At 39.6% G+C, this 14,355-nt stretch overlaps 1 protein-coding gene across 1 annotated transcript; it reads left to right on the plus strand.

The window, feature by feature from the left end:
• Positions 1 to 4,214: 4,214 nt before the first annotated feature.
• LOC139720197 (E3 ubiquitin-protein ligase Zswim2-like) lies at positions 4,215 to 14,355 on the plus strand. Its single transcript, XM_071631560.1, has 11 exons — positions 4,215 to 4,367; positions 5,097 to 5,173; positions 5,788 to 5,828; positions 6,580 to 6,826; positions 7,810 to 8,052; positions 9,785 to 9,869; positions 10,524 to 10,651; positions 11,261 to 11,429; positions 11,938 to 12,305; positions 12,794 to 13,406; positions 14,104 to 14,355. The coding sequence occupies exons 1-11, from the start codon at positions 4,215 to 4,217 to the stop codon at positions 14,353 to 14,355; spliced, it is 2,376 nt and encodes a 791-aa protein (XP_071487661.1).

Here is a 14,355-nt window from a genome sequence, read left to right on the forward strand (position 1 = left end):
GTAGCGAACACATTCACACTACCTCTACTACACACTTCAGTCTCTACAGATTCCAGGCAATACAGCCTCCGTGCAAGACGTGTAGTTTCTGATCTCTGATTTGGGGGGTTGCAAAGTGAAGGGAGGTGGTCTTAATTATCCTAGTCGTGCTTGCCGGTGAATAAAACGGGTGTTAGATATATATATTACCGGTGTAGTGCGACTGGATGGTGCTAGTAACCTTCATCCACTGTACAGCTCTCCGACAGACAGATTCTAGCATCTACATATGTTATTTGTTGGATCAAAGCACATGCTCAATAAACTCATACACTCTCTTTTTATGTACTGCAACGTGTGAAGCAAAAAAAGAAAAGAAAAATGGATGTTACACATATCTCTATTCAATCACCGGATCTTGGATGTGTCTTAATAACATACTTGATATTGAAAGCAATGTTGATTGTTGTGTTGTACAGTCCAGCCAGGGTGCTTTTGACCGCTGCTGGTGAGATGGTCAATACGTCGAGGCTTGTGAGTCATCTTGTGTGTATTTATTTTATCATGCCTTGTATTTCTATAGCAAATGCTGCGTACTCCCGTCGGTGGGATACAAGTTTTAAAAGGTGTTGTAATAAATTGAAACATGTATGCCAACATTTTGTGTGAAAGGGGACAAGAGGATCCATGAGTCGGCAAAGCTGTACCCGTGTAGCTGAGATGATTTTCTCGAGTTCCCCTCAGTTGTTAGAGCATTTTGCTTGTCATGACAGGCATGCGAGATATTGACATAGACACACAGCTCAGAACCTCAGAAGGAAAATGTCAAGACGAGAACTCTGTGACGCCGTGCTATGATTTGCACATGACAAAGAAAAAAACTTGAAAACAGCTCTACACTCTTCGTAGATCTACTAGTGTGTGGAATCTCCATTGAGACATTATGTGACATTGCTTAAACACCAGAATCTGCGACGCATGAAGACCAGTGTTTTCCGTTTTTCTCCAGTATGCTAGATCGAGCTCTATATATTTTACTCTGTGGACCTGTAAGGAAACAAAAACTCAATTGTCAAAACCCCAGGAGTATCACACACAACAGAATAACTGGGTTTTTCTTCTGTTACATGTCCATAAAGCAAGATTTAAACATATAATCAACACAACATACTGGTTATCTAGTTTAAACATTCTTTTACCGCCCGTTTGCCATTTGTTCATTTACACATTTTTTTTTTCTGTTTCCGAACCTCGGAAATAAATTATTCAAGTTAGAACGCAGAAACATCAAGAGTGGTGTCTTTTTTTGTGTTTGTTGTAGAAGAGGTAATCGAAAGGTGTGTATGTGTAGGTATTATAAGAGTTTGTGTGTGCGTGTGTGTGTGTGTGTGTGTGTGTGTGGTGTGCATGTGCATTTGTCTGTGCATGTGTGTGTGTATATGTGTCTGTTTATATCCGTGTGTGCAAGTATGGGTTTAGTGTATGATTGTAAGGGCATTGTATCAGATTATATGCCTTAGAAATGCATTTTTTTGGGGAAATGCAATTCTATTTAAGGAAAGCCAAAGAGGGGATAGAGTACCAAGTGTTTATCGGGTATACATACATAATACTGTAAAACGAGGAATTTTCGCGTGCATTTTAATTTCGCGAATTTCGCGAGCGCCAAAATTCGCGAAATTAAAATGCACGCGAAAGCATTTGTCTACACTACATGCATTGAATGCCAGTAGCAATTCGCGAACATTTCATGCCACAAAAAAGGCTGTCGGCTCCAATTTGCAAAAATTTCATGCCGCGAATATATCATGTTTTACAGTATGCATATTTCACCTCCCAGTACATACAAACATAAACTTACACACGCACATACATATTGTGTACAGTATTATACTGTTATGTATGCATGTGTATGTTTGAGTGTTAACTGTCGAGGACGGACTGATTTTGGTACAACACGCATTTCCCATAGACACCTGCCCGAGTATACACGTGACTCATCCTCATTTGGGTTAGATGTACACTGTATATTTGTATGTGTTTGATATATGCATGTACACTGTATTCTACACACATACACAGGTTATGTCATGCATACATACAAACATACATATACACACAAATACAACATGTATAATATGGATGTACACACATATGACCCAGCATACTCCTGTACACATGCATACACATTAATAAGGCATGACATTTATAAGAGGTAAAGACCCTACGGTTATATACTAAATGACTGTATATATAATTGTATATATTGTTTTAAATGCATGTATATTGTTTTAAATGCATAAATGCATACACTCAACACACACACACACAAGAAGAAGAAAGTCAACACCTTTTCGAGTTCATACTTCTAGAATATTTGGCTTAATTTTAAAGATTAATGGATTATATATCATATTAAGGGAAATTTAATTGGCTGTCAACCAGGTCGGTCAATGAAAAGGCAAACTTTGTGCATGAGTGAACACATTCATTTTTCTCTTCCAAGGCACATCAGTAAAAATAATGCAAAAATGAACAAGTTGTCATTCCAGAAGACATTAAACAAAACAAACATGAAAGAAATAGCAAAAAAAAAACCAACAACAAACAAGCTATGATCTCTTCAATGTCTTTTTAGCCTCAAATATTAAAAAAGGCTGAAAATAATGAAGGAAAATGACGAATCTTCTATAAAACCCAAATTCAAATGGCAATAGAAAAGAAGCAATAACGACAAAATGATAGAAATTTGAATTGTTATCTCAAATTCGGAAAATTGAAAACAATATTGAGTTCTTGAATTTGTCTCATGAATTCTTCAAATCTTGAATCAATAAGAATGGAGTAAAGAAATTTTGTAAATTTTATCATCTTTGTGGCTTAGTTAATTCCTATAAAATTTGAAGTGGGAGTTGACAGAAAAGTCTTACTTTCCCCTTTTTTAGTTTTTCATTTTCTTTTTGTTTGAGGGTATGAAAAGATACAAGAGAATGAAAAATTTATTTTTCTATTCCATTCATGTTTCATTGTCTTAAATTGGTCGTTATTGTTTTCTTGAGCATTTGCATGTGAATGACAAAATGTCAGTTTTTGCAATTTTTACTTATGTGCATTGGAGGAAAAACAACAACAACGAAGTGTTCACTCATGTGTAAATTTTCCCTTTGTATTGACCTATCAGGTTGATTGCCAATTAAATTGCCTTCGATATGGTATCTGAATGGACTGACTTTTATCAAAATCTTCTCGAAAAATATGAACTGGAAAAGCAATGAGTGGCGAACTTTTTTTTTTTGTCGAATGTACTTTTACAGACGAGTTTGCTGCCCTCAACATCACCTTAGAAACTTGCAAAGCTGACGAAGCTCTGCATGCTGAAATAATACGCTCTGCCTGTTCTCGTGTGAAGAATCGGTCATTGAATGGTGAGTCTCATGTTGGGATTGAATATTTTACTGAAAAGATGGTATGTATGACGTCTGTTTACTCCGCGGTTTTAGTTTAAATATCAGAGATTGGCATGGTATTCGATCACACTAACGTTAGACTAGCTCAGTCAGTCGAGTCGTTTTGTGCCTCGCTAGTCCCACACGTGTTGAAAAGTTGTTGGCCAACGAATTCTACGGTTACGCGAAGACGAATGCAATCCGATTCGCTAAGTATAGGCTCTAAACGACGTTACTTGCGTTATACTCCTATGCTTTTGTGTTGGGACTAAACGGTATTTTCAGCACTTACCGTACCTCCTCAGTCCATGTAGCAATACAATTCTAGTTCAGGCAATTTTTGCTCCACAATCGCGATTTTAAACTAAAAATTTTACTCGCGAAATTGCCAGGAAATGAAGTCCCGATTTACGAAAAATTGGTCTAGACTCACTGAATCATTAAATGAATTTATACGGTATGGCGTAGATCCTAGAAACCGGTACACAAAGAAACAACTTCATGATTCTACCCATTTTTTTAATTATTAAATTTTTTTTTTTTTTTTTTTTTTTTTTGTAGGCCTACAGAAGGTTCTAACGTTACACAGCTCGCCTCGGTACCATAGTAACAGCAACGCGTTGCGTTGCCGTTACTAACGTTAGTGTTATATTAGAATCTATCTATTTCTCTTCCTCCTTTCTTCCCTCAGAGTTGAGGACAATGGCAATAATGCTGTTCATGCCATGAAACGAGGCAGGAAGTCGGAGGTCTCGGGGGAGGACGAGTAGAGTGAAGATCGTTGTGGGAATGGCGATCAGGAGTGTCCCGTGGCAGAGAACCGTATCTGACGCCGTCTCCTGGCACCAGGATGAGGCTCAGTCGGCCACTATCTACATCCTTCGGGAGACGGGGCCCACAGGTTTCCTGCTCAAGGAAGAAGGCGAGAGCAAAAAAATCAAGGTGAGTTCCCTTGTATCTATTCTTCTTGTGAGCTCAGTAGGGATGTAATGTTATCTGTTTATCAATTCATGGATTGATTAACTCATTCATTCATTCATTCATATTGGTTTTTGGTTTTTCTTTAATTTTGTCTAATTTCTTCATTTATGAATATAGAGTTCGATGTAGAATCTATTCATCACAGAGTAGCCCCCTTTTGCTGAACTCCAAATATCTTGGATACATGTCTTCTCAGGATGTATATTTACATAGAGTGTGGTATCTGTCAAAATTTCACTAAACCACCTGTGTTACATTTAGGCATGATATTTCCCAAATGTCTATTTTATTCTCCCTTTGGGACAGGTCTTTTATAAATGATGTTAAGCCAGCAGCAGCCATGTTTACTGCAACAATTCTCACTGTGACTCAAAGGGATGACATCCTATCTCTCTGGGAATCTTTCAATTTACTTTTGAAATATTGAAAAAAAAAAGAAATCATACAGCAATAGTAGTTTGAAGATTTTTAATTATATATTCTAAATTTTAAGTTCTAAGATTTTATCCATGTCAAAAAAAATTATGATTCATTGGTTACAATAGAAAGGCTTACTTTCTATGCTTGTCAAAAAATAGAGGTTTGATTATAGTAAATATGATTTTTTTTTCTCATGTTTCCCCCCCCCCCTTCTTTATAGTTGAACCATGATGCTGTCACACATATTGCTTTCTTTTTCAATGTCCTCAGGTATTGCTTGGAGATCCCCATAAATGTACATGCTCTGTCTTCCTGAGGGAAAAAGAACTATGTAAACACATCTGCTGGTAAGACTGATTTTGTTTTGTTTTTGTTTTTATTAAGACTTCAGGATGATTGCAATTTTCAAGCATATCGACTACTAGTATGTGTCTTATTGTTTCCTTTGGGATAGGTAAGAAGAATTTTCGGTGGAATTTTTGTAATTTCCTAGTCATGTGATTCATTGAAGAAATAAAAAAAAAAAAAAACATCCAAGAACTTGTTAGCTGTAAATATTTGAGGCATCATTTAACTGCAAATTATAGCTCTTCCAGTGAGAGCAAGACAGAACAATTACATGTATTTGGAAAGGTCTCTGTTATGTGTGACTGAAAAAAAAAGTGTCAAAGTAATATGCAAGAATTGTATGTCAAAAGGCATGAATTCTGACCGACTTCAACAAGAAATTGATGGTATATTATGGATAACTGTCTGTGCAAGTCTTCGTGTTCTGTATACAGTCATGCTGAAGAGTAATGAACATGATAAATAAATTTCCCTAATTTTTCTTTCGTATGTGATAAATTCATGTATTGCTTTAGATCTTGTAGAATGCCATGCTTGAGAACATACTTGTGTTGGACAACCTTGATCAGTAGCAATGCCCGCTGAAAACTGTCAAAATGTTATACTCTTTCAGGGTTCTCCTGAAGAAGTTTCGTGTGGACAGACACAATCCATGTAAGTTTATCATCAGTATGCCCTGGTCTTTTATGCTCTTTTCTCACTATTTACTACCAGTCTTCCCTTCACAATTGAGGTCAGTGAGATAGAAAGAGTCAAATTTGGATTTTCATGATGCTTCTACCACCCCACAGAAAGCCATTTGGTACCTGAAATCATTACACTTATTCAGCATTTCATGGTTTCAGTAAAATGATGTGCTAACATGTTTTGAGAGGATGCTTTTGTTTGTACTAGCTGTCTGTGTATGACCAGCTCATTTCTTCCTTTATTCCCATTCCTTGTATTACATGTGCCAGACACTTTTAAACTATTAAAAAAAAATAGAATGATTCTTTCAATATTGAAAATATGCTTCCTTTGACTTTTGACAAAAGTAGTGAAAATTGTATTGCAAATGTTACTGGATGACCCTTAAAAGTCCTGTGTGATATATCATGTAGTGCTTGATCGAAACATGTACAGTCATATCACTTCTTTGCACATTTTGAGAGGAAATAAGTTCCCTCTTCATAGTCTTGATATCCATCAATCATCTTTCTTTTTGATATCATCATACTGTTATATCCCCAATGAGATCATTTTAAGTTACAGCTCAGTTAGAGAGCTGTCTTTTTTTTTTTTTTGTTCTGCAAAGGACTGTTACTTCAATTTCAACCACCATACATAATAAATGTGTTCAAGATGTGCATAATGACAAATTCCAGTTGCTGTCTCTGATTTGGTGTGTGCGCTCGCTGCCGATCAGTGTCGTTCCAGAAAGGGCTGGTGGAGCGTGAGATCAACGAAGTCTTGCGCGGCCTGGCCAAGCGGGAGGATCCGCGGAGGCGGGCGGCGGCCGAGCGGATCGCCAGGACCGCCGCCCGGCAGGGCAACGCCTACCAGCACAGCGACGGCAGGGAGATCCTGGAGCAAAGAGAGATTACTGAGGAGGATGTCTGCCCTATTTGTCAGGATGAACTGCTAGGGAATAGGGAGCCTGTCACCTACTGCAGGTGAGGGACCAGGGCCCCATTTTATAAAAGATGTTAGGACGGCAACTCTTGCTGGAATGGCAACTTCCAATAGCAACAGCCAATCAGGATGCTGGATTCTTGTCGTTACCATGACAATTGCCATTCCAATATGAGGAATCAAGGAATCCAAGGTGTAGCCTCTCTTTCTATACCGTAATGAAGTTTATGTTAAGCATGCCCCAAGGGTGATCTCCTGTAGATCAGAATGTGTCTGTGGTTGAAGAATCATGTCTCCAAACATTGTGCATGAAATCACACAGTAATAGACTCACTGGAAAACTATTGTATTATTCCCCCCCCCCCTCCCATCATAAACAAGTTTACAGCCTTGTTATTCTGAGAAAAGGTTTGAATTACCTAACTTTACAATATACCAGCTTATGCAAGGAATGTAATCTTCAGGGTTGCAAAAGGACACACAAACTTGAATACACTAAATAAATGTGGTAATTCATAGGGAAACGTCTGAGCAGTGTGATGCATATGTATGTATAGTCACAGTGATGTGCTGCTTCCCATGTGCACTAACACAATCTGAATTTGCACATTGATACACTTCTAACTGATTGAAGTTAAATTACTAGGTAAACATGAAGTTAAACATTTTCATGGTGATATTTCGATGTGTAAATAGTTTTGAAGATTGTTTTATGATTTTCCCACCACCCCAGCTTATACTGGGTACCTGTCTACTTGAGTGAAGTCAAGTGACTATGAAGTTAAGAGTTTCATGGCAGTATTTTGTTGTGTAAATGGTTTTGATGATCATTTTCTATTTCCTGCCCATAGGTCTTGTGCAATATTCAATGGAGAGTGTTTATTTTCAGACTGTCAATTCTATGATCTTGAATCTACCAGCAACAGATACAAACATCTATATTTTGCCAGAAATATGCAGGATTAAAGTGAAAATGCATTGCTGATTGATTTGCTAAAATGTCATTTTTTTTTTAAAAATGTAGGTTCGGCTGCGCAAAGAGTATCCACATCAAATGCATGAAAGTGTGGGCCAACCACCAGAAGTCGACTGGCGAAACGGTGCTGAAGTGCCCCCTCTGTAGGGAGGACTTTGGCCAGATCGACATTCTGGAGGCCGAGTACCGAAACGCCTCGCTGCAGAAGACGCGGGCGGAGAGGGCCGACATCCACATGGGCATTGCATGCGACGCTTGTAACCAGTCACCGATATCAGGAAAATGCTACAAGTGAGTTCTTGCACTGAAATGGAATAAACATATTCAAAATTTCTTTGCACCAAGAAAACTATTTACGAGAATGAAAACTGTTTGTGTATTTGATTGCAACTGTTTACAACCTAGATAAAACCTAAAAGTTACTAAAATTCCTTCAATTTGGAAACATTTGCTGCTCACTGAGATAACCCCTTAACATAGAGCTGAGAGGTTGTGGCCTTGGTAATGCTACTTTAACTTCACTTACTGTTGGAAGTGGAAAAATCTTGTTAAATGTTCAATGAAGCAAGGCATTGGACATTTGAGGACAACTCCACGTCATGCATAGAATAAAGTCAGACAGACAGAATGGTACAAGTTTCTTATGAAACTATACATGTACATGAACTGAGAAAGGGATATGAGTACAATGTAGTTTAATTTTCGTATCTTTTTTTGCCAAATTCTGATATTTGTTGCAACCACTTACATTAACGAGAAGATTTAACAATGTCATAATTTTAAAACCGTCTTGTTAATTTGTGAGCAAAACTTGTATACAAATCAAGTTAATTTAGCATTTACAAACTCTCTCCCTTAGTGTAATTGTTGCTAGATTATTTCATGATGTCAGTGATTTGATGCAAATGATACAACTTGTTCATGTCGAAAAAAAGGTGGAATTTAGTGAAGATTTATGTACAAGTCAGTGGGAAACATGAGAGATGATAACGTCATCACTTATCTTACTTACAAAATGGGTTATCTCGGCTTCCCGACAACATGTTCTGTTCAATTCATTTAAAAGTTTCATTTGTATATTTTCAATAGAATATGCAAAGTAATGATTAAAATTGGACAGGCAATTTGAATAATGCAGAGGGAACAAGAATAACAGTATTTTCATGTCTGTGATCAATGATAAAAAGAAGAAGAAGAAAAAATATATGTATAAATGTATACTGGTATGCACACACGTAAGTATTCAGCTCTAACTGGAGGGGCACACTCAGAAGACTATGTTATGTTTGTAATATTTGGGTACATGTACCTCTGAAAGAAAGGGGGAAAACAAAGATGAAAAGCTTATGACTACAAAAGTCCATTTAAACGTTGATATTTCAGGATTTTTTTTTTTACAGATTTAGTCCAACTTTGAAGAAACTTCTACAATTCTGTGTGATAAATGTTACTGTATGCATGCAAGCCAACCTAAAGGGGTGTGGAATTTCGCTGTTAGTGAAATGAAATTGAGGGAAACTTTACAGCAAGTGAGTGCAGCATTTTCAATTCACTGAAGTCATAAAGATGTATGTCAGAAGACTGTTGGAACTAGCAAAGCCTTTTGGTTTGATCGATAAATAGGGATAGGTACTAGTGATGGGTACTGGATGAAAAATTGCATTCAGTGAAAAGTTGCTGGTGCCCTGTGGCAATAATGTGTGCTTTTACCAGGAACAACTCTGTCCACACATTCTTATACTGCACAGAAAGGAATGACGATTATTTACCATCTTGTATTACAAAGTATGGCCTAATGAAAGAGGCAAAAACAAAAACAGCATTCCTAAAACCCCAGACTTTATGTTATTTTGAAATCAGGCTCAAGTAAATAGAAATTGTATGTATAGTTTGCCATAAAAATATTCTAATAGACAATTCATATGTATACTGGTAAGCCATATGTAATTGATACTTTTGCTGCTGCTGCTTTATCATGTATCCGTTAATGCATTGTGCTCCTCCACTTTCTCTTTACCTGCAGATGCACAACGTGTCCCGACTACCACCTCTGCCAAAACTGCTTCAGTGCAAACGCCCACATGCAGCATTCCTTCCAGTTCAGACAGGTATGTGATGGACACTGTGGGCTTCACACCGTTCAGTCTCCACGAAAGTGATGCTGATAATGTGCCATGCTTCATGGCCCCAAGGGTGGTTGGGGTGAGGGGGTCTGTGAGGCAAAATTGCTATGGAAACAGAACAAATGAAACAAATGAACAGATATGCGAGCAGGATGTCCACTGTTTGAGAGTAAAATCACATGCCACTTTTGTCTTTTTTCTAGTGTGGGCTGGTGTGGATGAGTTTGACATGTAGCCACAAACATTCAGATGCTGTGATACGTTGAGTGATGTGTTTACACGTATAGACACATTAAAACTGGAATGTGAATACACCTGTACCTATTTAGGATAGTTCTTTGTGCAAATATTTTGTGATGTCCATAATTACATGATCACATTTCCTTAAAGAAACAGATAATGAGTCTGGAATTTTACTGGTAGTTTCTCAAAAGTTCACTAAAGCTGAAATACAGAACAGACTTTTCCCACTGGTGTCAGCCCATGAATGCTCCTAAATTTAGACAGTCCATGTGGATTTGTGGCAAATAAAGTTTTATATAGAGTATAGTGCTCCCTCCTGTTAGAATTTGTTAATGAAATGTTCGTTTTTTAATCTTTGAAATTTTTTCCTATCATTGCTTTATTCTTGTGCTCTAGAAATCCAGCCAGAGATGGCGCCCCGCACAACGAGGGTCCGGAGGCGCCTTACCGTCGGCCGTCATGTCAGACCTGCAGAACCGCGAGATCACGGACGAGGACTACGACACCTTGCTCCAGCTTGACAGGTGAGGGCAGCTCAATATGTCCACATCTCTTTGCCTCCTTCTCCTATCCTTTCTGCTGCTTAAAAAGAAATTCCACATCATTCCCGATTTGACTTTTATGAGTAGCGTGCAATACAAACAAACAGAAAGAGTTGTTGTTTTTAAGGAAGAAGAGAAAGAGAGAAAAGATGGAAGTTTCAGTAAAGTTGAACCTATAATATCAGTTACAAAATGTAAGGGTTTATAGCATGTGTGAGCAAAATTGTGATTTTAGTGGCAGCCACATTATATCAATTAGACGAGATGATGATGTCATGGCCTTAAAAAGTCACGTTCCTGTAAATCTTTAACATTTGTGGCGTGAGACTTTTGCAAATTGGAGCAGAAGTCCTTTTTCGTGCCATGAAACTTTTGCAACTTGGCAACTGGCATGCAATGCATTGTGTATAGACAAAAACTTTTGCGTGCATTCTAAATTTGCAAATCTTAGCTGCTCTTGAAATTTGAAAAATTTTCATGCATGCGAAAATTTTTGGTGTTACAGTATTTGCCAGTTACCATGTGCCCTAAAAGTTATTGTAAGTATCAAAATCATTAAATTTTGATTTGCTGTTAATTCAAATCCTCCAGCCAAGCAGCCAACCAGGTTGGGACGGTACCGGAGCACATCGTCAAGTCATTCCCCGTGGAGACGGTCAGAGATGGAAGCGGGCTCCTCTCACTGGGCACTCAGTGCCGGGTGTGCCTCCGCTCCTACACCGTCGGTCAGCTGGTCAGGAAGCTGCCCTGCAGACACAAGGTAGCACTCTCATAGAGGTCAAAGAAAATGATGATTGGATTGTTTTGTTGCACTTGACCGTTTTGTAGGAGAAGCTGCCCTTCGATTATTGCTCATATGTTGACAGTAATTGATGTGAGCCAATCCCAGATTTTTAGTGTTGTGAATGACAATTACCTCACTCACTGATCTTTATTCTCATGTCTATTGCACAAGGTGAATGGTGAGGCTTATAAGTGGTACACAATCCATGAGTCAATTTTGTTCCACATATCAGATACACAGATGTACCACATACGTGGAAATTTTGTGCTAGATTAGGTAAGATGAATTTCAGGTCATTCATTACTTTGGAATGTCATTGAGAATATTGTTTTAATCGAGCAGTTTTGACAAGATCCAGCAAATTGAAAGTCACCATGCACATAAACCTGAGTTGGATCAAAAGTGTACATACCTGCATGATCCTGGAAATATGTTAAACATCATAAGTTCATATCTGTTTCACTCTTTACCTGATACAAATCAGTTCCATGCAAGCTGCATAGACCAGTGGCTGCTCCACGAACATCCGACCTGCCCCGTGGACGGGACAGTCGTGTGGAACCCTGTCACGGGAGCCGTGAACGGCCGCCGGCCTGCCAAAAAGAAGCCCAAGACTCAGACCGATCGTCAGGGCGGGCCCGGCGAGTCCCAGCCAGTTCTGGAGATACCGGGGTTGGGCGTGGTGAAGCTGGCTGGGAGAGATCAGGGGAGCAGGAGAGCTCGACCTGGGGCGTTGGGCGGAGGTCACCTTTCAGACAGGGGTCCCGATGCCACTGGGGAGGCTGTGGGCTTGGGGGCAGGCTTCCAGCTGACGGGGGCCGGCATCTCATCCAGAGCCATCTCACATCCAAGGTACGTTGAGGAAACATCCTTGGCCACATTGTCTGATGATTTTTAGCTCAAATTAAATAGAGTAAACCAGAGTGTGCATCAGTGTTGGGTCCCAATGTAGACTGATGGGTATTGATATAAGATGTGATATGATTTGTGTGCTGCATGTCCTTCCAACTGTGTTGGATAAGCATTTTCAATATGTCCGTTTTGATTGCAATGCACTTTGAACTGGAATCATGTCTGGATCATTTCAACAAAGGAATTTGAGGGATTACACTCTTAAAATGATTGTACAGTCAGAAATGATATTTATGAACACAGATGAGAACTGCCAAGAACTAAAGAACATGCCGTTTCATTCCATACACCTCAAATATGATTAATTTTTTTTTTCTTCTTATTAGTAAATAATGGTATAAGATTGAGATGGCAGGTATATTGGATTGCAATGATTCATCTTATTGATCATATAATTTGCTCTGTATGGTTCATTTCAAAATTACCAGTCCCAGCCAGCAAAGACGAGGTGGAAACTCTCAGAGTTCTTCAAGGAGAGATGAGAGGAGACGACAAGGTGGGATGACTGTGGAACCATCAAGCGCCCTGAATCTTGGCTCGAATCGGAGAGTGCCGTCACATGAAGATCTCATCAATCACATCGCCAGTGCGAATGCAGTGGAATACAGTGCACCTGAAATGGAAAGTGTATTGACTAGAGGGGCGCTGGACCGCCTGCAAATTGGCAATGCCAGCGAGAGCACCAATCACAAGCCGCCGTCAGGCAGCGGTGGGAGCATGATTGGGCATAGACCCCCTGTACCCCCGACCGCCACAGAGAGAACTAGAACTCATGTTGCTTCCATTCCCCTCCCCCGCGAGGAAGCTATGACCCCCATCGGACTGCACCATCACGGCAGCAGCAGTGCACCCAGCGGTCCGTCGGGCAGGAACGCTCCATCGGAGAATGGGGGTGCTTCTCCCATCAGTGTGAAGGAGAGGGGCAGAGTGGCCAGGAGACCAGCTGCAGGTGGTAGGCGGACGAGGAGCTCCAGCACCGGTAGAGCTCGGTCTGGGTCCAGAGACAGACACCAGCAGGGTTCAGCAGGGAGCAAACTGGAGGTAAGGCTCTGAGCTGATGATACCGGTATTCTCGGCTCTCAGCTTCATGTTGGTTTGTCTCAGTCATTGGGAAAAGTATTGTACAAACTCTTCCCTCCAGTCATAATCTAAGTATCCATTTGAACAAGGAAGTACATCCAACCTCTCTTTGAGCGGCCTTACATCTTCATCATCTGCGGTGTTCTGATTGTTATATAATCATGAAAATATATGTTACATGGTCACTGCATACTCTTTGAACATTGATTACCATGCATTAGCAAGCCACTTTATGGAAGGAATTGGGAGTTTGCAAAAACATACAATTTGAAAATTATGATATCAATTGAGCTTTCAGTTGCATGTCATTCACTGATGTGAATGTTTATTTCGGCAGCTGATTAGCTGCAAGAACTGAAAGGAACACAGATAATGTTTCCAGTAGCTCCTCTTGTCTTTAATACTACATATTTTTTAAGGTGTATGAGGTTTTCAAACAGCTAATACCTTCCTAGGGAGACTCAAGCAAGCAAGATAATGTAGAAAATTATTATGCACAAGAAAATGTGTATGTCATTAGCAGTAAAGACACGCAGTATTTCTTACTGATTTCCAGACATTAAGTTCAGTGCGTTTATAGATAATTAAATATATGGTCATGGTAATTCCTACTTTTGCTAGAAAGTGTTAAGTGTCATATCTCCTCTCCCTATGTCAGGCCTTGGAAACACTCTTCCTTGGTTCTCCCAGCGGTCAGCTCCTTGGTGCCAGCAAGCCTCCCAGTGGCCAGCCATCATCGTCTACCACCTCCGGCCATCACCCACGGTCAAAGGTTAAAACTGGACCAACTCGAACCCCTCCAACGACAAGCGCAGACTTGGAGTCAGCAGCAATGGCGGATCTAGCTCTGGCGGGAAATGCTCTCCATAGCCTCCACTTATCGGGTCTTGGTGATGATGAGTTTAGGTAG

Source organism: Diadema antillarum, unplaced genomic scaffold, assembly GCF_040938485.1.
Source record: "Diadema antillarum isolate AM-2024a unplaced genomic scaffold, OU_Dant_1.0 scf00000123, whole genome shotgun sequence".
Taxonomy (NCBI): Eukaryota; Metazoa; Echinodermata; class Echinoidea; order Diadematoida; family Diadematidae; genus Diadema; species Diadema antillarum.